Here is a 21,845-nt window from a genome sequence, read left to right on the forward strand (position 1 = left end):
TGCAGCCACATCACACACCCTGGAGGCCTGCAGGTGAGGGACAGGGTGGCTTAGGGGCCGCACCCCAACCAAGCAGCCGTGGCCTGGGGGCCCCCGAGTGTGGGGACCGGGGCCGCAGTCGGGAGGCAAGGGAGGGAAGACAGCCTTCTCCAAGGGCTCTGCGGTGGTCCCAGGAATGTGGACAAGGATGTGGTGGCCAGGGCCCACCCTCCCTGGAGCATGGGGTGGCCCCAGGCACTTGCCCATCCACGGGTCTCTGAGTCCCTCACCTGCATCCCCAACTCACGGGCGTCCCCACTGGGGTATCCCCCACCTCCACCCCTGTGAGCCAGTGAATCCTGGGTGCTGGATCAGGGTCCACACTGGGTGGGAACAAGGAGCTGACAACGGTCATCAGTACCATTCCTTTATTTCTTCCATTCAGATCCCCACAATCAGACCCCCGTGCCCCCCACGGAGGGCTTCCCCACCAGCAAGAGAGCCACCTTCTGAGGCCCCACCCCCTTTAAAGGGGCTGAAACACAGCTGGAATGCCTGCCAACCCACCACAGAGCCATCCATGGCTGCCACCAGAGTGGGTCAGGGACGCCAGTCCCTGCAGAAGAAAGGTCCGGTGGGGCCTCGGGGACACAGCATCCCAGCTCTGGGCCTGCCCGGCCTGGGAAGGGTGCGTCCCTGCTCTGGGCTCGCTGACTCATCCCAGAAAGCCCCTGCCCCCAATCCTGGAAGCAGAGCTGCTATAGAGTATCACTCAGGGCCATTGGGGCGCCATGTGCCAAGAAGATCCGCCTTCCCAGCGGTGTCCACAAGGGCGTGGTGACAGAGGCGTGGTTCGACTCGGGGGTCCAGGCCTGAACGAGGGTCTCAGGTCTCCCCCTGGGCCCAGACCCCGGCGCAGACCCCACTGCACTGAGGGGGGTGAAGCCAGGGCTGCAGAGGTGAGTCTAGGAGTCCGGCTCTGGGGTCTGCGCTCCAGGGTGGTCCTGCTCCCCAAGCCTTCGCCTCTGTGCCTCCAGTTCGGGTCTCTGTCCAGACCCAAAACCTGACGGCCACCAACCGAGCCGAGGCCCGAGGGCCAGGGCCAGGGGTGTCTGCTGCAGCCGCTGGTGGTGCTCAGGGCGCAGGCCTAGGAGCCAGCCCGTCGTGGGGCTGCAGCACTCAGACCCACAGGCCCCTGCTCGCCAGCTGTCCCCTCGCACACACGCAGACATGCGTGCTCACGGGCTCTTGGGAAGAAAACAGCAGTTGCACAGATTCCTAAAGAATCAGGAACAGGAGGCTGGGTGTGGGACCCCAGGGGTGAGATTGGGGGAGGGAACACTGAGAACACAGAGCGTCCATGTGCGCCACACACTGGCCAGGCCATCCCCAACGTCTTGCGGTCGCTGGATCTGCTGCCAGGGAGTGGGGCAGGGCCCTGGGGGAGGTGCAGGCGCCAGAGCCTCACGTCTGGGCCAGAGAGAGCTCCTCCAGGCCCCCCTTTCCAAGCCGGTACCTGGCGAGGTCCTTCCTGGTCACCAACCCGACCACCTGAGAAAGCAAGGCCGGGTCATGACGTCCAGCGTTCCCTCTATGGATGCCCCTGCCCTGCATGCAGGGGATGGCATAGCCTGGGGGAGCCCTGGGGGTGGGCAGGCAGGCCAGGGACAGCGGGCCCCCCTCACCTGATTGCAATTGTCCACCACCACCAGGTGCCGGAGGCCCAGGGCCCGGAACAGCTTGAACACCCGTGGGAGGGACGCCTCCTGCAACATGGACACGGCCTCAGCTCACCCGCCAGCCCCGCCCCACCCGGGAGGGGACGGGGCAGGATACCCCCCCAGCAGTACCTGGGGCACCGTGTAGGGCGAGGGGTTCATGAACTCAGACAGGTCCATGGTGCACTCCCGCTCATCCTGTGACACGTGGATGGACTGGATTGGGGGGAAGCGTGGGTAGGCGTCGCGGAAGTCCTTCAGCCGCAGCCGGCGTCGCAGCAGGCCCATGCTGGAGCGCTCCACGAACACCTGCGGGAGGCGGGGTTGACGGTGGGGCGGGCACTGGGTGCTGGAGGTTCAGAGCCCAGGGCCCCGCCTGGCTTCTGGGCCACCCGATGGCCTACCTTGTGCTTGAGTAGGACGATGAGCTGAGAGCGCAGGATCAAGCCCTGGAGCCGAGCTGGCTGCACAAGAAATGCCTCATCTGCAGGAGCCCTGGGACCCACCCGCCCGTCTGGGCCACTGGCCGCCAGCGCCAAGACAGCTGGGGGCTCCAGCCAGGCTCCCGGGTGATGCCGACAGCCCACGGGCACTAGCCATGCAGCAGGCACTTCCCCAGGCAGGCTTGCTGGTCCCCAAACGCCCAGGAGAGGCGGCAGGACCCAGACCATGAGGTGCCGAGAGGTCATTGTGTTAGTGCGGGCAAGAAGCAGACTCTGGCCCCTGGCCCAGATGCCAGAGGCAGCGTGGCTGCACATCCTGTCAGGACCCCGACAGTCAGCCCTGACTCCTCGGCTGGGGTGCAGCCTGAGACGGGACCACAAGACGCTGGGGTGCTTCAGTAACCACCACACCACGGGAACTTCGCTCACGGGCAAAGCGGTGTGAGCAGAGGATTCTACCAGAAACCCCAGAGCAAGATGCCCACCTTCACAGAAGCCCGCCCCCACTCGCCGCCCTGGTCAGCCCAGGTGTCGGCCTGGCCTTCCACGGGGCTCGATACCTGCGTGCCGTCAGCATCCTCCACCACGGGGAAGCCGTTGTGGTTGGACGCCGTGCTGCTCAGCACGTCCACGATGACGCCCACCTTCTCCCTCCTCCGCAGGCAGGTGACCGGCGTGCTCATCACCTCCCTGGGGAAGAGCCACGCTGTGACCCACCATGTGGCTGATGAAGCCTCCCAGGGCGTCCAGCACCCGCCCAGCCTGCGGGCCTTCCCGGAGGGTACCTGGCGGTGAGTGAGTGCGAGGTGACAGGGGCCTCCCAGTGCAAGAAGGGCACGCTCTGCAGCTGGATGTGCATGTCATACAGGCCCTGGGGAGAGTGGGCAGGGCCATGCACAAGGCTGCTGGGGACCACCCCCACAGGCCCGCCCTTGCCACAGCCGCCGACCCCCAGTCCCCCTGCCGAACCTCGATGAAGACGTCCCCCACGATCTTGGCGGTCATGAGCACCAGCATGATGGGGAAGCCGTAGGTCACACTGCTGGTGGCCTCCATCATGATGACCGTCAGGCTCAGCGTCATCCTCACGATCCCACCTGCCCCGGGGGAGGGGGAGGGGGAGACTGAGCGGGTAGGGCAGCAGCCCCACGGTCCCCTGTGCAGCACCCCGCTGTCCATCCAACCCTGCGGCCTGGCCCCCAGGCAGCACCAGATGGGCGGGGGAGGTGAGGGGTGGGGGGAGGTGGGGGAGTGGGGGGAGGTGGGTGGGACACCCACATGGTAGCCAGCACTCACCCAGCTGGGCAGCGGCTCCCATTAGGGCATACTTGCCAGGGTCCGCCCAGACCTGCAGGGAAGACACGGGATGCTGGGGGGCGTGGTAGCCCCGATCCAAACCCACCCAGGCCGCACTGACCGCACTGCCCAGGAGCGAGCGTCACCTGAGTTTGTGAACACGCTCACTGTGACCACTCAGGGACAAGTGAACCTGGCCGCCTGAGAGACGGGCATGCGCTACGCTGGGGCGGGGCCGGGTGTGGGCAGGAGTCTACACACAAACACCTGGGCCACACCAGGAAGCGTAGAAAGGAGTGAAAAGCCGACTCGCACTACTGCACGGGCGAGCCGTGGAAACACAACGCTCACGATGGCCCGCCTGCACAGACAGATTGCCGCAATAGCCAGCAGAGGCACGATACATTGCCTCTGCAGTAGTCCACGGAGGCAGAAAGCTGACTAGGGCTGCCGGGGCCGGGGACACAAACGGGACTGCCTAGCGCAGACAGCTGTCCTTCTGGGGTAACGAGAACACTCGGAACTCGGTGGTGGTCGTGGTCATACAACTCTACGACACGCTGAGGAGCTGCCCAGCTGTTCACTTCCACAAGGCAGGAGGTTACAAAGGTATGAAAGTCACCGTAACGAAAGCCAAAACTGTGTCTCGAAGGAAACTTGGGCCACACGACTTAAACCTGGCGAGGGAAGACTCACTGTACCCCTCTGATGGCTTTTTAAGGTTTTGTCTGAACCACCGCAATACAGCTGGAAAGCCCACAGGCTGAAGGCCAAGCCACCCGGGGAGGCAGGTGGGAGGCGAGCAGGAGGCATCGCCAGGGCTGAGGCCTGAGCTCCACCCTCCAGGCTCCGCCCCCGCAACGGTGGGCTCCTGGGCCCGCCGTGCTCTCCCAGGGCACTGGCCCGGCTGTGGCCCGGAGGACCCGCACTCACCGCAGCCCCCGTGATGTAGGACAGGGAGATGCCGAACAGCCGGCCCCAGGCAGCCCCAATGAGGAGGGACGGAATGAAGACGCCGGCTGACACCGTGAGCCCGTAGGTCCAGCAGGCCAGGAAGAAGTAGACCAGGGTAAACAGGCCGAGCGTCATGGGGTTGTAGGAGCCTGCGGACAAGGCGCTGGCCAGGGCCTGCCTCGCGGACGCAACCCTGGGTGCTACTGCCCACCCAGCGGTCCAGCTGAGTCCCTGGTCACAGCCCATTCCCTGAGCCTTCCCATCCTCAGAGGCCCAGTGCAGGGTCTCAGGGCCCGGCCCTCGGGCACAAGCCCAGATGCCCAGGGGACAGGTGGTGGGGAGCGGGGGCCCTGGGCTGCCACTGACAGTGGGCGACAGCCAGAGCTGAGGCAGAGGGCTTGCAGACAGGCACCGAGCGGCCAGGGCGGCCCCTCGCCCCCGGGTAACCAAGACCACTGCACTGGAAGCAGGTCTGCATCCAGCCTGAGCCTGTCATTAGGAACATGGGACTGCGCAAGGCTCTAGCGCCAGAGAGCGCCTCCCCAGGCTGTCTTCTGACCGAGTGACCCCTGTGGGCAGCAGCCAAGAGGGAAGCCCACCCTGGGAGGCAAGTCCATCTGAACAAAGGACAGGATGGCCTCCAGGAAGAGAACCAGACAGCCTGGGGAGCCTGGCTGGGCCCCCGGGCACTGGCTGCCAGCTGCAGGCCCTAGTACAGCCAGCCCTGCAGCAAGGCTGCGGGTGCTCAGCCAGAAGGCGTCAGTCAGCCCTGCCCGTGTCTGTGCACGCGCAGACAGGCCAGAGGGCACAGGCCTACAGGAGACAGGCAAACGACAGCTCGGAGCAGGGGCACGTACCTGGGGGGTCGTGGAAAAGGCTGACCACGCTCTTCTCCGGGGTGTTGAAGAAGGCCACGGCCATCGAGTTGTACTCCCCATCAGCACAGAAGAGCTGCAAGGGGTGAAAGTGGATGGGCAGTGGGATGCGGTGGTCCTGGGCCGGGCGGCATCAGGGACAAGCACACACGGGGCGTCTGGCTGCGGCCTTGGAGAGGAGGTGAGGCCCGAGAGCTTGTGTCAGGAGCAGGCTCCCACAGTGCCTGGGCGGACGTCAGTGCCCGGCGTGTGCTAGGCCCAGCCCTCAGGCTGAGCAAGACTGTGCCCCCCTAGAAGCCTTAACCTGAGCACGGGCTTCCAGCAGAGTGGTGTGTGTCCATCCCACGGCCCCAGCTGCGGGCCTAGACAGGCCTGTGAGTGTGTATTCCGCCCTGGACAACCGGCAAACAGCTCCCGTCTATGAAGAAGCCTGCTCTGGACGTTTCCCGTAAACAGAACCATGCCACGTGTGGCCCTTCCCATCTGGCATCTCTCAGGTGGCAATGTGGGAGCACGTCAGAGCTCAGCCCTCTCCACAGGGAGGGGACCCACCGTGTGTGTGAACCACCGGGTTCCTGCTTGTCGTGGGCGGGCACCGGGGCTGCGGTGAAACCTGCCGTGGTGAGCATGGGCACACGGGTCTCCCCTGCACACCCACCACCCCACCTTGCAGACCCCGTCAGCCCACCACTCCAGGAGGCCAGGTAGGTGCCTGCCCTCGTCTGGGGGCTTGCCCTGCCCTACCCCCTCGGTCGCCTACCTGGAGGGGGTAGGACACGGAGCTCCCCTGCAGAGGCTGACAGTCCCGGGATGAGTAGATGAGCACGAAGGCGGCCGTGGCGGTGACGGCGGCGACCAGCGTGGCCTCGACCACCTGGAGGCAGGGCCGGTGGACGTACCTGGAGCGCACAGCCGGGCCAAGTGTGGGCTGGCCGGTGGCAAGGGCGACAGGGCCCGCCACTCGGGAAGGCCGCCCTGGACGCCGCGCCCATCTGCCCACCCGCACCAGGCTTCTGCCTGCTCTCGGCTGCCTCCCGGAGTGAGAGGACAAGGAGAAAGAAGGCCAAGACCCCGCCTCGGCCGCAAACACCAGAGGCCCCCGGGATGGCTCTCCCAGCGACACGAGCAACTCTGCCAGACAGAGTGTGCCTGGCAGACACCCCTGCAAACCACCGAGGCTGATGCGAGCAGCCCGACACACCTCACCAGGGCCGCACCAGGTCCACGGGCCGTGCCTCCTGCCAGGCCTCACGTGCCTCGCCATGTGGGGGGCAGGGAGCACACTGGGCACAGAGCTACTGCATGGCGAGAGCACAGAACGGGACTGTTTCTAAGAGACCCCGTGTGGCCACACCTGTCAAAACTTATTTCTCACCTGATTCGAAACATCGTCAGCCAGTAATTCAAGGCGTTGAACACAGCTCCGAGAATGCCCCCTGGGAAGAGGAAGGAGCAGATACGTGTCTGAGACTCAGGGAAGGCTGCCCAGGTGGCAGGGGGGCCAGAGGGGATGCCCGAGGAGGGAGGGCCCCCCCACGGACTCAGAGTGAGGAAGCTGAGGAGCTGTCCCCCTGGGTGGGCCCCCCCACCCCCCCGCCACCCGGGAGAGCCAGCAGAGCCGGGGCCATGAGCTTCTCTGGACCCCACAGCCGGGCTAGGCCTGGAGCCCGCGACCGTCCTTACCCACAACACCCATGGCGATGAAGATGGGGATCTCATGGATCACGTACACCATGGTCTGTGTGGAAAAACAAGAGCAGGCGTCCATGAGCAAACCACCGGCCCCTGCTCAGATGAGGCCAGGCATGTCCAGGGGCCCTATGCCTCCCCACAGGGCACAGACCCCAGGAGAGGAACCCTAGGCACTTAGGCAGACCAGACCGCCTGCCTCCTCACAGGGAGGCTGGGGACGGCCCAGGGTTTTGCAAATGGGGAAGTGAGGGGCCACGAAAGAGGAAGAGGACGCTGGTGACCTGGCCACCAGCAGCCTGTCATGGGAAAGAGCCAGCCACTGAGGACCTCTTGGCCTCCGGGAGCCGCTGCGGGGCACCAGCCATCAGCCTCAGTGATGCCGCCCGACAGTCTGCAGACGCCTGAGCTGCCCCGAAGCACTGCTGGCTGATGGGCGCCCCACCTGCAGGGCCAAGCGAGACACCCCCTCCTGGGGCAGCTCCAGCCCTAGCCCCACAGACAAGGGCTCCCCCCACAGCTGCTCGGGCTGAGCCTCGAGTGCATAGCCCGGCCCCCTCGGAGAAAGGCTGCAGGGCGAGGGGTGCCGTGGCGGGCACCTCAGTATCAAATCTTCCAAAGTTGATGAGCCCAGGGCTGGACAGGTCCCACGCGTTCCCATGGTAAATACTCAGGACGAAGTTCAAGGTGAAAGTGGAGATCATGGAAGCAAAGAACTGCAGGCAGAGAGACGCACACTGTCAGCACCAACGTGTTGCAGCAGGACACAGCTGAGCCCCAGCAGGGGACAGCGGGGAGGGACTGTGGGCTGAGGGCTGCCCAGCCTCAGGAGGGCCGTCCCCGGCACTCACGATTCTCCACGTCAGGAACTGGTTCCAGAAGGACGCGCCCTCCTCCAAGCTGAACAGCACCCCACCTGGAAGAGCAGCCGCCAGCCCTAAGGTGACCGCCCCACCAGACAGCCCTGCACCCATGGCCGCCCCCGCCCCCGCCCCCAGGGCACCTGGCCCATGACAGAGGGCCATCGGGGCTCTCGGGAGGCCCGCCCCACGTGCTCAGTGGCAAGAGTCCCCCAACACCAAGACCCTCCTTCCCCACAGCGGGGCCCAGCAGTCACCCCTCCTCACCCACAGGGGCCCCAAAGGCTGCAGACACTCCAGCTGCAGCTCCTGCCGAGACGAAGTCCCGCTTCTCCGTGTCTCTGCGAAAGTACTCGAAGATCTGGGCCAGGACAACAGAGACGCCTCAGCCCCGGCCTCCGATGGCACTTCTCTCAGACCAGGGGAGGGAGCCCAGAGTGAGGGGTAGGGGAGGGGTGGGGGAGGGGAGGAGAGAGGGGAAAGGGACTCAAAGTGAGAGGGAGGAAGGGAAGAGGGAAGGGAGCGGATGGGCTTAGCCATGGGGTCGGCTGGCAGGACTGCAGAGCAGGGTCTCGGGCAGCCTCCTTGCCCACTGACGTCCAGAGAAAACTGCCCACTCCAGGAGTGACCACACGCTGTGGTCTGTGCACGAAGGACCAGCCCGCACACGCGAGCTTCCCGACCTCTCTGGGCCACATTCCCGTGGACACTTCTCAGAGCTACACGCCGTTTCCACACAGACACACACCTCCGCACGGAGCACTGAGCAACCGGATGCCCCACGGACCAGAGGCTGAGGAGAGGAGGCTGCAGGGGAGGTGGGCCTTGCCCGGGGTTTGGCCTTGGGCACTCGGGGGACTCACCTTGAAGTCCCGCTTCAGCGACGTGGACCTGCCCTGGGAGATGCCCGCGGCGATCACCGAGCCCGAGTGGATCATCGGCCCCTCCTGGAAGGCAAGGACGGTGTGCTCTGAAGGTCAGCCTGCCCCCACGGGGCAGGGGCAGGGGGTGCAGGCTGGGGCAGCCGCGTTCCGTTACCTTCCCCACGGCCAGTCCCCCCACCACTGACAGGATCACGCCAGACACTTTGATCACCAGGGTCTGGAACACAAAGGAAAAGATGCCAAATCTGATTACAGGCCACACGTGGTCAAGAACCCAAGCGACAAACTGCACACAGAGAGGAACCTCATCGTGACCCCAGCAGGCAGGAGGCCAAAAGGGGGCCAGGGCCCAGGCAGGCGTCCAGGGATGGGGGGCTGGCAGCCGGCGTTCCCATCACCCGTTTCCTCAGACCTTCCATCCCGGGCACTCACACCCACACAGGAGACACGCAGAGCAGCTGTCGCTCTGTCCTCGGGCTTTGCTCCCTGCTCCCCTGAGAAGGACCAGACCCCCGACTGCCTGGAGCACCCCATCCCCAGAAAGGGCAGGAGAGACGTCACCAGCAAACCCCCGGCCCAGGTCCACCAACCAGCCCCTGGAAATGCCCAGGAGTCGTCGTCCAAAAAAAGTTCCCATAAACTTGCCAGCACGTCCACACAGAGGCGTGTCAACAGCAGACAGCGCGAGTCTGGGCAAATTGTGGAGGTGAACGTGGGCAAATAGAACACTGCTAAGTCGGCAAGGACGCGTCCTGGGCTGAGCCCTGAGCCCCCAGGGGCCGCCTCGCACCTCACCTTGAGCCTGACCACGTGGGGGATCTTCACCCCATTGAGGAAGCACTTGATCTGGGGGATCCCGCTGCCAGCAGCAACCGGCTGGAAGGAGAGGCAGCACTGAGCCCACAGGCTAGGCGAGCCACTGTCGCCGCCACAGGCCCAAGAGGACGTGCCTGGTGGGGCTCGATCCACCGGGGGAGGGGGCTGCTCGCCTCTCCCACCCCCACACAGAGTGACCACCGAGGGGAGTAAACGCCACGGGCTTAGGGGGCCCGGTGGCCCCCTGGGCAGGTGGGGTCCCAGGACGGGGCCTACTAAGGGGCCTGTGCTCTTGCCCGCCTAGAGAACCCTGCACTGCACCCAGATGCTTCCAGACACAGCCCCCCCTCCTCCCAACACCCCCACAGGGACGAGCAAAGGGGCATGGGGAGGAAAGGGGGTCCTGGGGCACGTGACCCCTCAGTGCGGCCCTCCGCCAGCAGACCTGCAGGGCTGGGCCGGCGGGCCCGCCTACCTCTATGAAGGCGACGATGGTGGAGCCGAGGAGCACGAAGGCGGCATTGAGTGCGGCCCAGAGCAGGAGGGAGAAGGACAGCCCGCCATGCTCGGTGAACCTGTCGATGTCTGCGGCCGTCAAGGGCCACGTGCTGTGGGGTCACGGGGCGCCGCTCCCCAGGGGGCTGTGCTCTGGCCTACGGGGCACTTAATGGGCATCTCGGGGTCACCACACAGCCCCACCCCGAGACACATAGCCCCGCCCAATCACGCTGTCTGACACACAGCAGAACACGGTGGGGACCCCTCCTGCGGGTCCACTGGCTTCCAGTGACCACGGACAAAGGATACTATCCTTGACGAGCCTGTACTTGAGGCCGGCCAGCTTCTCCACCACGATGTCGATGAAGCAGGCCACGAGACCCGTGAGGATGCCCACCATGGCGCAGATGACCCAGCGCTTGATCTCCACCGTCCGGAAAGCCTGCGGGTCGCCATGGGCGGGTGTGGTTGTCAGGGGCCGCTCTGTGACCTCCACTGTGCACAGGCTCACCCTGCGGGCCCCCAGACCCAGAAGAGCAGCCCACCAGCGTCTCAGAGGCTGTGGAGCCCTGGAGGACGGACCCCCAACCAGGGCCGTAACTGGATGCCGATGCTCCGGCCGCCACCTCCTCAGAGGTGACAACGTGACGCTGGCATGGGCACCTGAGCCCTGCCGTGGGCAGTGCTCACCCCAGAACGCCAGGAGGGGCTGGGGCGGGAAGGAGAAGGAGGGAGGCGGCGGGGTCTCACACAAACAGATGGACGGACACACACACATACAGACACACTGCCCCCTGCAACCCGCATCACCCACAGGCTCACCCCCCGGCTTGCCCACCCCGGCTCGCCCCCTGGCTTGCCTGCCCCATCTCACCTGCAGGCTTACCCAAAGGCTCACCCCCCGGCTCACCCGCCCCAGCTCACCTGCAGGCTCACCCCCCAGCTCCCACACAGGCCTGCCCCCGCCCCGGCTCCCCCACAGACTCACCGTGTGGTTGATACGCCGCTCTTCCTCCAGGAACAGCTGGTTCTCACTGTTGTCGTAGTCCAGGCTCTGCGGACCGGGCGGCAGACAGTGGTGAGCGACCCTGGCCCGTGGGCACAGGCCGGCCACGCTGGGGGAGGGCGGGGCGCAGGGGGCCCACCTCGTACTTGAGGGACAGCAGCTTCTCGTTGTGTGGGATCTCCCTGGGGAAGGGGTGAGGGGGGTCCATGTCCTGCGGGGAAGAGACAGAGCCTGGCAACCCAGCACGTGTCGGGACACAGCGGCACAAGGAAGGGGCTGTGCCTGCGCGCCCCACAGGGCAGCGATTCTGAGCCCAAAGCCAGGCCAGGCATGTGGCTGGATGTGGAGACGAAGAACCTCAACAGGAAGCAGGCGGTCAGGCCCCGCGACACCTGCCAGGTGGGTTATTCCAGGAACCAAGGTGGCCTGGCCCCGAAAAGCAAGATGGCAGATGTCTGTGGTGCGACGGGACACCCACTGTGGGCGCTCGTCCATGCTCCAGCTCCGGCCCCGGACGCCTGGCTTCTCTGAGTGACAAGCGAGTCTGGGCTGAGAGAGGGCTGGGCTGGGACTAGAAGACCACCATGGGACCAGCGGGCTGGAGACGCAGCTGTTCTCCAATGGGCAGGGGTCAACCAGTCCTGCCCACGCCATGGACCTCCACTCAAACCCCACACGGAGCGGTCAGGGAGCTTCCCGTCAGTGAATGTGGAGGGCTGGGAGAGGGCTCCCAGGGAGGGTGTGGGGCTCCGCACCCCTTCCCATACCTTCCCTGGGGGTCTCCCCCATCTGGCTGTTCCCGAGTTGTGTCCTTTGTGGTAAACCAGTAACATAAGCAAAGTGCTCCCCTGAGTTCTGCGAGGCATTCTGGCAAGTCATGGAAGCAAGGAGGGGGTCGTGGGAACCCTGATTTGCACTGGTCAATGGGAGCATGGTGGCGGCCTGGACTGGTGGGGGAGGGGGTTGTTTCATGGACTGAGCCCTCAGCCCGTGGGTCTGTGATGCCGTTAGGGCCAGAAGGAACCGAGCTGCAGGACACTTGGGGGCGTCTGGACAAGCAGAAGGTGACGTGGTGTAAAAGCAAAAACAGGCCAATACTGTTTCAATAAAGGACCAAATCCACATAGAGCACCTCAACAGACACAGGGAAAACACCTGACAGAACAGAAGAGGGTGGGGGACCTCCTCCACCGACCAAGGTGCCTGTGAAGCCCCACACGTAACTACACGCTCAGGGCTGAGAGACTGAGACCGCCCCTCTGAGACTAGACAAGGTGAGGGTGCCTGCCGGGGCGCCTCTGCTCAGCTGGACAAGGTGAGGGTGCCTGCCGGGCACCTCTGCTCAGCTGGACAAGGTGAGGGTGCCTGCCGGGCACCTCTGCTCAGCTGGACAAGGTGAGGGTGCCTGCCGGGGCGCCTCTGCTCAGCTGGACAAGGTGAGGGTGCCTGCCGGGGCGCCTCTGCTCAGCTGGACAAGGTGAGGGTGCCTGCCGGGGCGCCTCTGCTCAGCTGGACAAGGTGAGGGTGCCTGCCGGGGCGCCTCTGCTCAGCTGGACAAGGTGAGGGTGCCTGCCGGGCACCTCTGCTCAGCTGGACAAGGTGAGGGTGCCTGCCGGGGCACCTCTGCTCAGCTGAACAAGGTGAGGGTGCCTGCCGGGGCACCTCTGCTCAGCTCAGTCCTGGAGGCTCTTCCAGGGCAATCGGGCAAGAGAGAAGGGGAAAGGCACTCAGGTCAGGAAGGAAGAAGTGAAACTCTTCTTTGCAGGTGGCATGGTCTGATATGTAGAAAACCCCAAAAAGTACTCTAGAAAAACATATTTCCATGTTCCTGCAATGAATAATCCAACAAGAAATTAAGAAAACAACTCCATTTACCACAGCATAAAAAGACTCTACAAAATAAAATTTATCTCTAGAAAGCACTTAACAAAGCAAGTGAAAATCTGTACACTAGGAACTACAACACATTGTTAAAAAAAAAAAAAAATAGAAGACCTAAACAAATGAGAAGCTATGCTGAGCTTGTGGATCAGAAGACTGGATGTTAAGAGTCGACGCCACCTCTGTCTAAACTCCAGCTGGAGCTTCTGAAGAAACTGATGAGCTGAGCCTGAACCCCACATAAAACACACAAGGAATCCTGAACAGCCAAAACCTCTTTCAGGAAACGAACAAAGTGGGATGACTCAAACTTCCTACTTCTGAAACTTCCTACAAAGCTAGAGGCGTCAGAGGAGTGTCGCCTAGGCACAGGGACAGGCTCAGAGCCCAGAAACAAACCCGTCACAGCAACTGACCTTCAATGATGGTGCCGAGACAACTCAACAGGGAAAGCACTATCTTTTCAAGAAACGGTGCTGGGAAAACTGGGCACCCAGGTGCAAAGAACGAAACTGGACCCTTATCTTACATCATGTACAAAACTAGGGGTAAGCAGATCAAAGATCTAAACTGTAGAACACGAAAGACGGGAGTAAATGCTTATGACCTTGGCCTGGGAAGTGGTTTCTTACCTATGACACCCAAAGCACAAGCAATAAAAAACAGACCAAATGGACTCTCTGTGTCAAAATTAGCAGTGTTTGTGCTTCAAAGGACACCGGTATAAAGTGAGGAGACCAGTAATGGACAGGAGGAAATTTCTGCAGATCCTGCAACTGACAAGCGATGTGTGTCTGGAGTGTACAAAGACCTCTCAGAGCTCAATCACAAAAACACAAACAACCTGGTTAAGAAACGTGACAGGACCCAGAAGTTCTCCCAAAGATACAAAGACACGAAGGCTGTGCGGTGCCAGCAGCCTCACGGGGATGCAGGCTGACTCCCGAGGTGGGGGTCAACTGCACGACTCGGGGAGGGTCTCGGGAAAAGGCTGGAAACTGCTGGATACTTCAACCCCCGAAACGGGCAGGAGAAGGGACGCCACCCAGGTCCAAGGGCCCAGCACCCTGAGATGCCATCCCTGGGCCACCACGGGCCCCGCGCCTGGCCCTCCCAGGCTGCACACAGCAGCTCGCTCCTGACGTGCGTGCCCCCACCTGCGCTCATCATCTCAGCCTCGGGGATGGGGTCCCGCAGGGGAGCCTCCTCTGGTGGCCCGTGTGCACGGCATTGTCCCCATGCTCTGCACAGCACTGTCACCACCTGCCATCCTCCTGTGTGGCATTCTCTGTCCGTCCTCTGCCAGGCTGTGGCTCCACAGAACGGGCCTGGCTGTCTGGGGTGGGGCAGGGAAGGGGCCTGGTCAAGCAGGATTCCACTCACAGGGTCCAGAAGCTCATCATCCAGCTCCACGCTGCTCAACTGTCCGATCCGAAAGAATGCCGAGTGTGGTGACTGGAAGCAGAAGAGAACCATACGCTGCTCAGCTGCAGGCCAAGCTGCATCGGCATAACCCCCTCCTGGCCCCCCGACCCCGGTGTCCTGGCGTCCTTGGGGGAACACAGACCCACATCCGCGTGTGGAAGATGCCAGCGGGGCCAGCGCTGCCCCCAGGCCCAGCCCGGGACCCACAGCCTGTCCCATCCCCGGGTCCTCCTGGGTCCCTCTCTCCTGTCCTGGGAAACCCAGGGGATGAAGCCCCTCCTCCAGGAGCCCTTCACCCCGCACCCCCCGGCCACCTGCAGAGGCCCCATCTCTGTCCCCCCATCATGACATGAGCCACTCCACCAGGTGGGCCCGTCACAGGCCTCCCAACTACCACCCCTACCCAGACACACGGTCAGAGGAGCATCCTTTCTGGGGCAGGGCATTCTGAAGCAAGGCGTGCTACTGGGCCCAGGACAGGTCAATCGCAGAGGACAGTCACTCTGGCACGTGCCCACCCTCACGCCCAGCGCCGGGCATGGCACACATGAGGACCAAGAGACGAAGCATAGGCCGCCACAGGCGCAGCCCCGGGAAACGAGCCCCCTGTGGGACACAGGGGCTCCCGGTGCTCAGGCGCCTGGCCTCTCCTCTGCGGAAACCACGGAGCACAGAAGGGATGAGGACCGCGGGCCCGCCACATGGGAGCCCAGAACACACGGGCACTCCAGCAGGAGGGCGTACACTCAGCAGCACGCCCAGCCGCCAGCAGTGCAGGCCCCAGGCTGAGACCACAGCTGCAGAGGCCGTGGCAGAGAAACGTTCTCTCAGCTCCGCGGATACAAGTACCAGCGGGGAGCATGCCCGCGCAGGGTCGGGAGGGAGGCCCTGCCCCTTCCCATCCCTGGTGGTGTGGCAGCCCCTCGGCTGTGGTCACATCACTCCAACCTCTGCTCTGCTGCCACCAGCCTCCTGTGTGTGTGCATATGTGTGCCTGCAGGTGTGCACGTGGACAGGTACGCACGCGTGGTGTACATGCGCTTGAGTGTGGGTATGTGTGCACATGTGTTGTGTGTGTCCCCCTCTGAGGACACCAGCCTGACCACACTGGGGCCTGGCCTCAGCTGCCGAGACCCCACACAGGCTCCAGGCTGGGGGGACCCCACAGGGGCACTGCTCCCCCACGACAGGTAACCTGTCAGGCGTGCTCACGAGCCCACCATCCTGCTCCAGCCGCTTTCCTCCAAGTGTAAATGGCAAACATCAGTACAATGGGAGTGAGCAGAGAACACAACTGCTCTCTTTCCTAAAAACAATCGGTAACATCCTTAAAACTGCTGACCCTGATGAGCAAGGCAGGAGGGCCTGGCCCACTGGGCCAGAAAGGACCCGACTTCACAGGTCAGGCCCGAGCTGGCTGTAGCCTGTGCTCCCCACACAGCCACATGTCGCCAGAAGGCACGCCGGCCACCAGCCCACCGGCGGAGCATGCACTGGGGACTTCTCCATTGAGGAGATGGGGTGCAGAGATAGGCAAAGCTGAAAGTGGGATTTGAAAGCAGCAGCAAAGACCTAACTGCCCTCCAACCCAACAAGCGGAGCCGCAGAACCAGGCGGAAGGGGCACGCGTGTCTCAGTGCCACTGACAGAGCGCACCACCAGTCGCTCCTGCTGAGCTGTTGGCCCACAGAGCAGCTCCCCTGCCAGCTCAACAGCCCCTGAGGGCCAGGCTGCAACCACGCGGTCTAGGCAGAGTGGGCAGCACAGCCCCAGAGGCGTGGACTCCCCCACCAGGAGTCACCGGGTGAGCACGTGAGGGCAGCAGGGAGCTGCGGTCAGACCCAGACACGGGCTCCTGCAGGGACGGAGCCCCTGCTGTGGCTCCCGGCCACACCCCTCCTCCAGCACCCTCGTGTTTTCATCATCTCTCCCCCGAACTCTATGAGCATCTCACAAACGAATTATCTTCTGTGATGAAAAAGCCGTTTACTGGATTTATGGGGACTTGTTTTCTCTCTTTTCTTACACCCAAGCTAATTGCTAGCACGTCCCCAAACTGCTGATGCACACGACAGCCTGGATGAAACCTCCATGCTTCCGAAAGGACTGCAAGATTTCACTCCATGTGGCTCCCCTGAGCCGACATGCTTGGAACGCCAGTCCTGAGGGAGAGCAGGCAGGGGCTGGGCAGTGGCTGAGAGAGGCAGGATGCGGGCACTGACGGGTGTGCCCTGCGGGACAGCAGGGCGCTGGGCACACACACTGTGCCAACATCACTGCCCAGTTTTGGCATGGCACTGCCCCAGGATAAGACGGAAGGCCCCCAGGAGATGGGGTGCGGCACACAGGCTCTCTTGTACTGTCTTTTCAACTTCCCATAAATCCACAATTAATTAAAAATTTATATGCGAAGGGAAGTACATCAAAGTGAACTTCCATGCATCACAGGAAACAATGAACAGAGTGAAAAGAAACTAGTCCTACAGAACGGAACTCCTGCAGCCCGACAGCAACGAACGACTCGACTAAAAAGACCGGCCATGGGGCTTGGGGCGTGAAGATCAAAAACACAGTGTGATACCACCTCACACCCGTGAGGATGGACAGGGTCAAAAAATAGAGACACAAGCGCTGGTGAAGACATGCCAGGACCAGAGCCCTTGTGTGCTGTTGCTGGGAGCGTAAAACAGAGCAGCTGCTGTGGAAAACAGGACAGCGGTTCCTCAAAAAATTAAAAATAGAATTACCTCATGATCCAGGAATTCCACCTCCGGGTAGAGGCCCAAATGACCAGCAAAAGGGGTCTCAAAGAGGTGTGTGTACACCCACACTCACAGCAGCATCGTTTACAGTAGCCAAGGGGCAGAAGCACCCCAACTGCCCACTGGAAGATGGTGCATAAGCCTAACGTCCACGCACGCAGTGCAGCGCTGTTCCGCCTTAGAAAGGAGGAAACCCCGTCACATGCTCCAGCACGCACAGACCTGGAGGCGCTGAAAGAAGCCAGTCACAAAACAACAAATGCTGCATGACGCCGCTGCTCTGAGACGTCACGCAGACAGACAGCAGACCGGCCTTTGCCAGGGGCTGGGGGAGGGCTGGGGAGTCGGGGCTCACAGGGGACAGAGGTTCAGTCTGGGAGGACGAGAGGTCCTGGAGGTGCTGCTGCTGACGGTGGACTTAGTGCTGCCGACGTGTGCTTAGTCACGCGTGAGGTGGTCAACTGTGCTACGTAGCTTCTGCATCATTAAAACAAATGGCAAAGTTTACCGGCTGTCTGCACACGCCTGCCCTCTGCTCTCCAACCCCCCTCAGCCCGAAGCCCCCCGCCCTGAGCACTGAGGACATGCACAGGGCCTCTGCCACCAGGGGCTTACAGTCAGAAAAACCAGGCTGCCCATAAACAAAGTCAGCATAAAGGAAGGCTTTGAGGGTGATGCCAGGGCCCAAGAGCGGCGGGGCGGGGGGCAGCGGCATCGGGCCGAGAGCTGACGGAAGACGGTGGGGGATGAGAACAGCCCTGCCATGGCCTTGCTGTCCGGGCACAGCTGCCTCTGCCCCGGGGGCCTCCCGGACGCCCTGACCGGCTCTGGGCCCACCTTGTCTTCATCTCTCCCACATGGTTCGGCTGTACTCACGTCCTCTGCCTCCCAGACTCTGAGCCGCCTGCACCAGCCCTGGGCAGAGGCTACTGCAGGCCTGGGGGAGACAGGGGAGAGAGGGAGCCCTCGGGGAGGTGCCGGGGTGGCTGGCCTGCACCCTGTGACGTGGAGCCAGGGCAGCTGGAAGGGGAGGAGGACAACACGTGGACACGGAGGCAGAGGGACTTTCCGCCGACGCTCACCCCAGCCTGGAGCTGCTGCCGGCTCAGGCTTCCCTCTGAGTCCTGAGACGCCTCTGCTTCCTGCTGCCCACCCTCTGCCCGCACATATGACTGTGACTTGCTGGCTGACGCCACCTCCCCTGCCCCAGGGGTGGACAGGCAGCAACTTGCCTTCACCCCACACTTGGGCATGACAGGCCGAGGACCACAGAGAGAGAAGAGCAGCTCCGAATGGCCTGGTTCCCGACGGATGGGGCTACACTCGGGGCGCCCCACAACCATCCTGCCCAGGACGGCCCATAGCAGCCCCCACAGCGCCTGGTAGGTTCCCATACTGGGTGCACTGGACTCCGGCTGGGTACGCCCTGCAGGAAACCCCAAGGCACCAGGCTGCCACTTCAGTTCAGACGGCCCTGTTCCAAGAGCAGCTTCCAAGTGTGCTGTGGTGAACTCAGCCTGCCGGTCCAGAACCGCCCCTCCTGCAAGATGGCTGGCCTTGAGGGGCTGAGTCAGCGGCAACCCAAAGACCACCAGAGCCAAACTGCTGTTTCTAATACCCCTGGGAGTGACCAGTGTTGACCACCTCATGACGGGCGGCTGGGGGCTGGACATGGGTGACCCTCCTTGCCAGCAAGGAGCCTGAGCACTTGCCTCTGCTGGTGCAGAGCAAAGCTCCTGCATCAATGCCTCCAGTGACCCCTAGCCCCTCCATTCGCCCACCCCAGGCCGTCTGAGCATCCTTCAAGGCTGGAGTTTCCAGCTTCCCGAGGATTCTCCACGAGATAAAAACAACAGGAAGCCCACAGCTGTCCCCTGGGAGTCCATCCTGGCTCTTTCCCCCGCCCCACCACTCACTCCAATTTGCTTCCCAAATGCACTCTCCCTTTCTCTCTCCCCTCTGTCTACTGGCCCGAGGATCATGCAGGCTTCAAGACTGGACCCAAGGTGACCTCTCCTGCCCTTGGGGCCCCTCACACAGTCCTCCCAGAACCCTGGGCCTGTTCTTCCTGGAGTTGGAGCCAGTGGCAAGGGAGCTGCGCTGTTCACCTCTTGTGTGCAGCTGGGGCACACAGCAGATGCACCACACGTTATTTTCAAATTGCTTAAGAGCAACTGATACTTATTAGACACAAATGAAAAACAAAAAAGCCCCTAAAGGTTTTTTACAGGGGAATGAGTTTCAAGGGAAGAGTCAACAGGTTCTTAAGGAAAAACAAAAGAAAGTCAACTCCCGTGTCTATGCTGTCTAAGGAGAACTGAGAAACCCCCGCACACTGAGTCCTGAAATAAACTCCAATTCCATCTGGAAGCTTTCAATCATTTTACCTGTCAGCCCTTAGGGCCAGTTTCATATTTGTAGTTTGTAGATTCCAGATCACTTTCTTTTTTTTATGTAATCAAGTTTTATTAAAGTATAAAGGAGATAGAGAAAGATTCTGGCATAGATATCAGAAGGGGGCAGAAAGACTGCCCCCGCCGCTCAGTCATGTCCAACTCTTTGCGACCCCATGGACTGTAGCCCACCAGGTTCCTCCGTCCATGGGATTCTCCAGGCAAGAATACTGGAGTGGGTTGCCATTTCCTTCTCCACACTTTCTTTTAAGGAGGAGAAAAGAAACAAACATTTTGAGAAGAAAATAACAAAGCAGCCCTGTCTCCTAGCAGATCAAAAACTACTGTAAATCAGACCCTTTAGGTCACTTCTCACACGGACAGACAGCGCTTGAGCAGAAGACCTCACTCACGGAGCAGACTGTGACCCTCACCGTCCAATGCATCTCTGGGGGACCAGGGGAATCTAATGATAAGTTCTAGGGGAACAGCCCCATGCTTGAGTCCTTCCTCATTAAACACCACAATAGGGTGTAAAGGACACATCTAGAACACAGTGAGAAAAAAGAAAGGGGAAGAAAAGTCACAAAACAGAGTAAGGCCACGCAATCAACTCAAAATTAACACAACACACAGGAACTGACTTAAGTGCTGTGTCAACACAGACTTCTGTGCTGACTCGCAGGGCACATTTAGACCACTCGGACTTGTCTTCCTGCATCTGGCCGCGCTTGCATTCCAAAGAACAGCTGCGGGAAAACCGAACGCAGGTCCCTGTCATTCCTAAGATCGCCCTGACACCGCTGCGTCTAAAGGGGCCTGGCCGAGTCCCCAAGGTATTCCCACTGCAAAAGCAAACTCCGCGACCTAAGCTCTTGAAACATCTTTCCTAGAGGATCAAAAACGACCCGGTAAAAATAGTACCTCGTATTTAAAAAAAACAAAACCAAAAAGTAATGGGTGACCTGAGCAGCAGACCACCTGCCTTCTCTTCACAACCGCTGTGGAGCAAACAGGGAGGAAACAGCTTCGTGCTGCCGGGAGTCGACCGCAGCTGCCGGGCTCCACCGGGGACGAGGGGACGGCCCCGCGATCCCGCGAGTCCAGAACCGGCGGGGCCCGGCTTTCGAGCCCGCCCTACCGTCCGCCCAGCGGTCCGAGCACGGACTCGCCGCGTCCCCGGCCCCCGGCCCCCGCGAGCGCGGCGCGGACCCTGCCCGGCCCGCCTGCCCCCGGCTTACCGCGCGGGCGGCCGCGGGCCCAGCCCCGTTCAGCAGCGGCGCCGCCTCGCCGGCCGGCACCCCGAGCCGCGGCGCCCTCCGCAGCAGCGGCGCCGCCTCGTCGTCGTCCAGGTCGCGGCCGGACCACGACACCTTCTTGGAAACGTTGGCCATGTCCCGCCGCAGTGGACCTGCCGCCGGCGCCGCAGCCGTGTTTGTTCTCGTGACCCGCGCAGCCGTCACGTGACGGCCGTCCGGGTCACGTGCCCCGCCGGCGCCCACGTGATCCGACGGCGCCGCGGGACGCGCGTGGCCTTCTGGGAGTTGCAGTTCTGCTGCCGGGCGCCGGCTGGGCCGCGCGGAGAGTGAGCTGGCTCCAGGGCGAGTCCGCACAGCCGTGCATGCAGACCCGCCTGTCGGGACGAGTCCCCGCGCAGCAAACGGTTGTGCTGAGGACACACCATGGCCCTGTGGCTTTCCTGCAGAAAACGCTGCACTGAGCGCATCACACAGGGAAAATCAGTTGAACCCTAATTTCGGGACATGTGCCAGCTAGGCAGCTCTTCCTGCAGTGTCAGCGTCCACCAAGAAACACCGAGGAACACCGTGAGACCGCCCTGGATGACAGGAGATTCAGAGCCGGGCAACCGAGGCTGCTCGTGGGCCTGGCATTTGGGGGACAATTGGCAAAGATCAGACATGCACTGTGTATTAGGTAGGGGCGTTACTGCGGCGCCCAAACCTGGGGCGTGATCTTCGTCTGGGTGTCATATCAGAAAAGCCCATTTCCTCTGGAGACAGCACTGAGATATTCGGGGACTGTGATGTGATGTCTGCAGTGTAGCCTCAGGTGATTCACAGGCTAATGGTAATCACAGTACGTAGCTACCCACAGAGGGAGAAAGCAAGCTGGTGGGATGTTAGCACGGATGAATCCAGGGTAAATACACCTGTGCCATGTATTCTTCTGGTAACTTTTTTCTTTAAATTTGAAGCTTTTCAAAATAAAGACATTTTAGAAGTTCTTTATAGGCTTTTTTCTCCCCACATGTTTCAAAATAAAACCAAAACTGAAACCAAAATAAGAGGAAGGAAGCCCAACAGGATTGTAAGTTTTCCCCATGATCTATCACAAAAGGTGTGACC

At 61.9% G+C, this 21,845-nt stretch overlaps 1 protein-coding gene across 3 annotated transcripts; it reads right to left on the reverse strand.

The window, feature by feature from the left end:
• Positions 1-392: 392 nt before the first annotated feature.
• Positions 393-20,932, reverse strand: CLCN7 (chloride voltage-gated channel 7). 3 transcript variants are annotated; one of them, XM_061400705.1, is made up of 25 exons: positions 20,721-20,932; positions 14,283-14,354; positions 11,158-11,229; positions 11,001-11,066; positions 10,322-10,454; positions 9,990-10,099; positions 9,494-9,574; positions 8,853-8,915; positions 8,678-8,761; positions 8,082-8,175; positions 7,806-7,870; positions 7,554-7,670; positions 6,949-7,003; positions 6,641-6,701; positions 6,026-6,164; positions 5,248-5,341; positions 4,370-4,539; positions 3,437-3,488; positions 3,110-3,237; positions 2,926-3,011; positions 2,701-2,830; positions 2,102-2,161; positions 1,830-2,006; positions 1,665-1,745; positions 393-1,530 (listed from the first exon to the last, which is right to left on the reverse strand). In XM_061400705.1, exons 1-25 carry the CDS (start codon positions 20,871-20,873, stop codon positions 1,444-1,446), a joined length of 2,430 nt encoding a protein of 809 aa, XP_061256689.1. In that variant the 5' UTR covers positions 20,874-20,932; the 3' UTR covers positions 393-1,443. The 3 variants fall into 3 exon arrangements, with proteins under 3 accessions (XP_061256689.1, XP_061256690.1, XP_061256692.1); XM_061400706.1 differs by lacking the exon at positions 20,721-20,932 and adding an exon at positions 17,442-20,600; XM_061400708.1 differs by lacking the exons at positions 14,283-14,354; positions 20,721-20,932 and adding an exon at positions 14,057-14,265.
• Between the last annotated feature and the right edge of the window lie 913 nt (positions 20,933-21,845).

The sequence above is a fragment of the Bos javanicus genome, chromosome 25 (genome assembly GCF_032452875.1).
Source record: "Bos javanicus breed banteng chromosome 25, ARS-OSU_banteng_1.0, whole genome shotgun sequence".
NCBI classification, from domain to species: Eukaryota; Metazoa; Chordata; class Mammalia; order Artiodactyla; family Bovidae; genus Bos; species Bos javanicus.

Excerpts from the sequence above, each read along its gene's own strand:
- CLCN7 (XM_061400705.1), bottom strand. The coding sequence starts at position 20,873 with ATGGCCAACGTTTCCAAGAAGGTGTCGTGGTCCGGCCGCGACCTGGAC. Across the intron at positions 8,762-8,852 it reads GGGGACTGGCCGTGGGGAAG|GAGGGGCCGATGATCCACTC; the intron begins GTAACGGAACGC and ends CTTGCCTTCCAG. Across the intron at positions 7,871-8,081 it reads AGCCTTTGGGGCCCCTGTGG|GTGGGGTGCTGTTCAGCTTG; the intron begins GTGAGGAGGGGT and ends CTGCTCTTCCAG.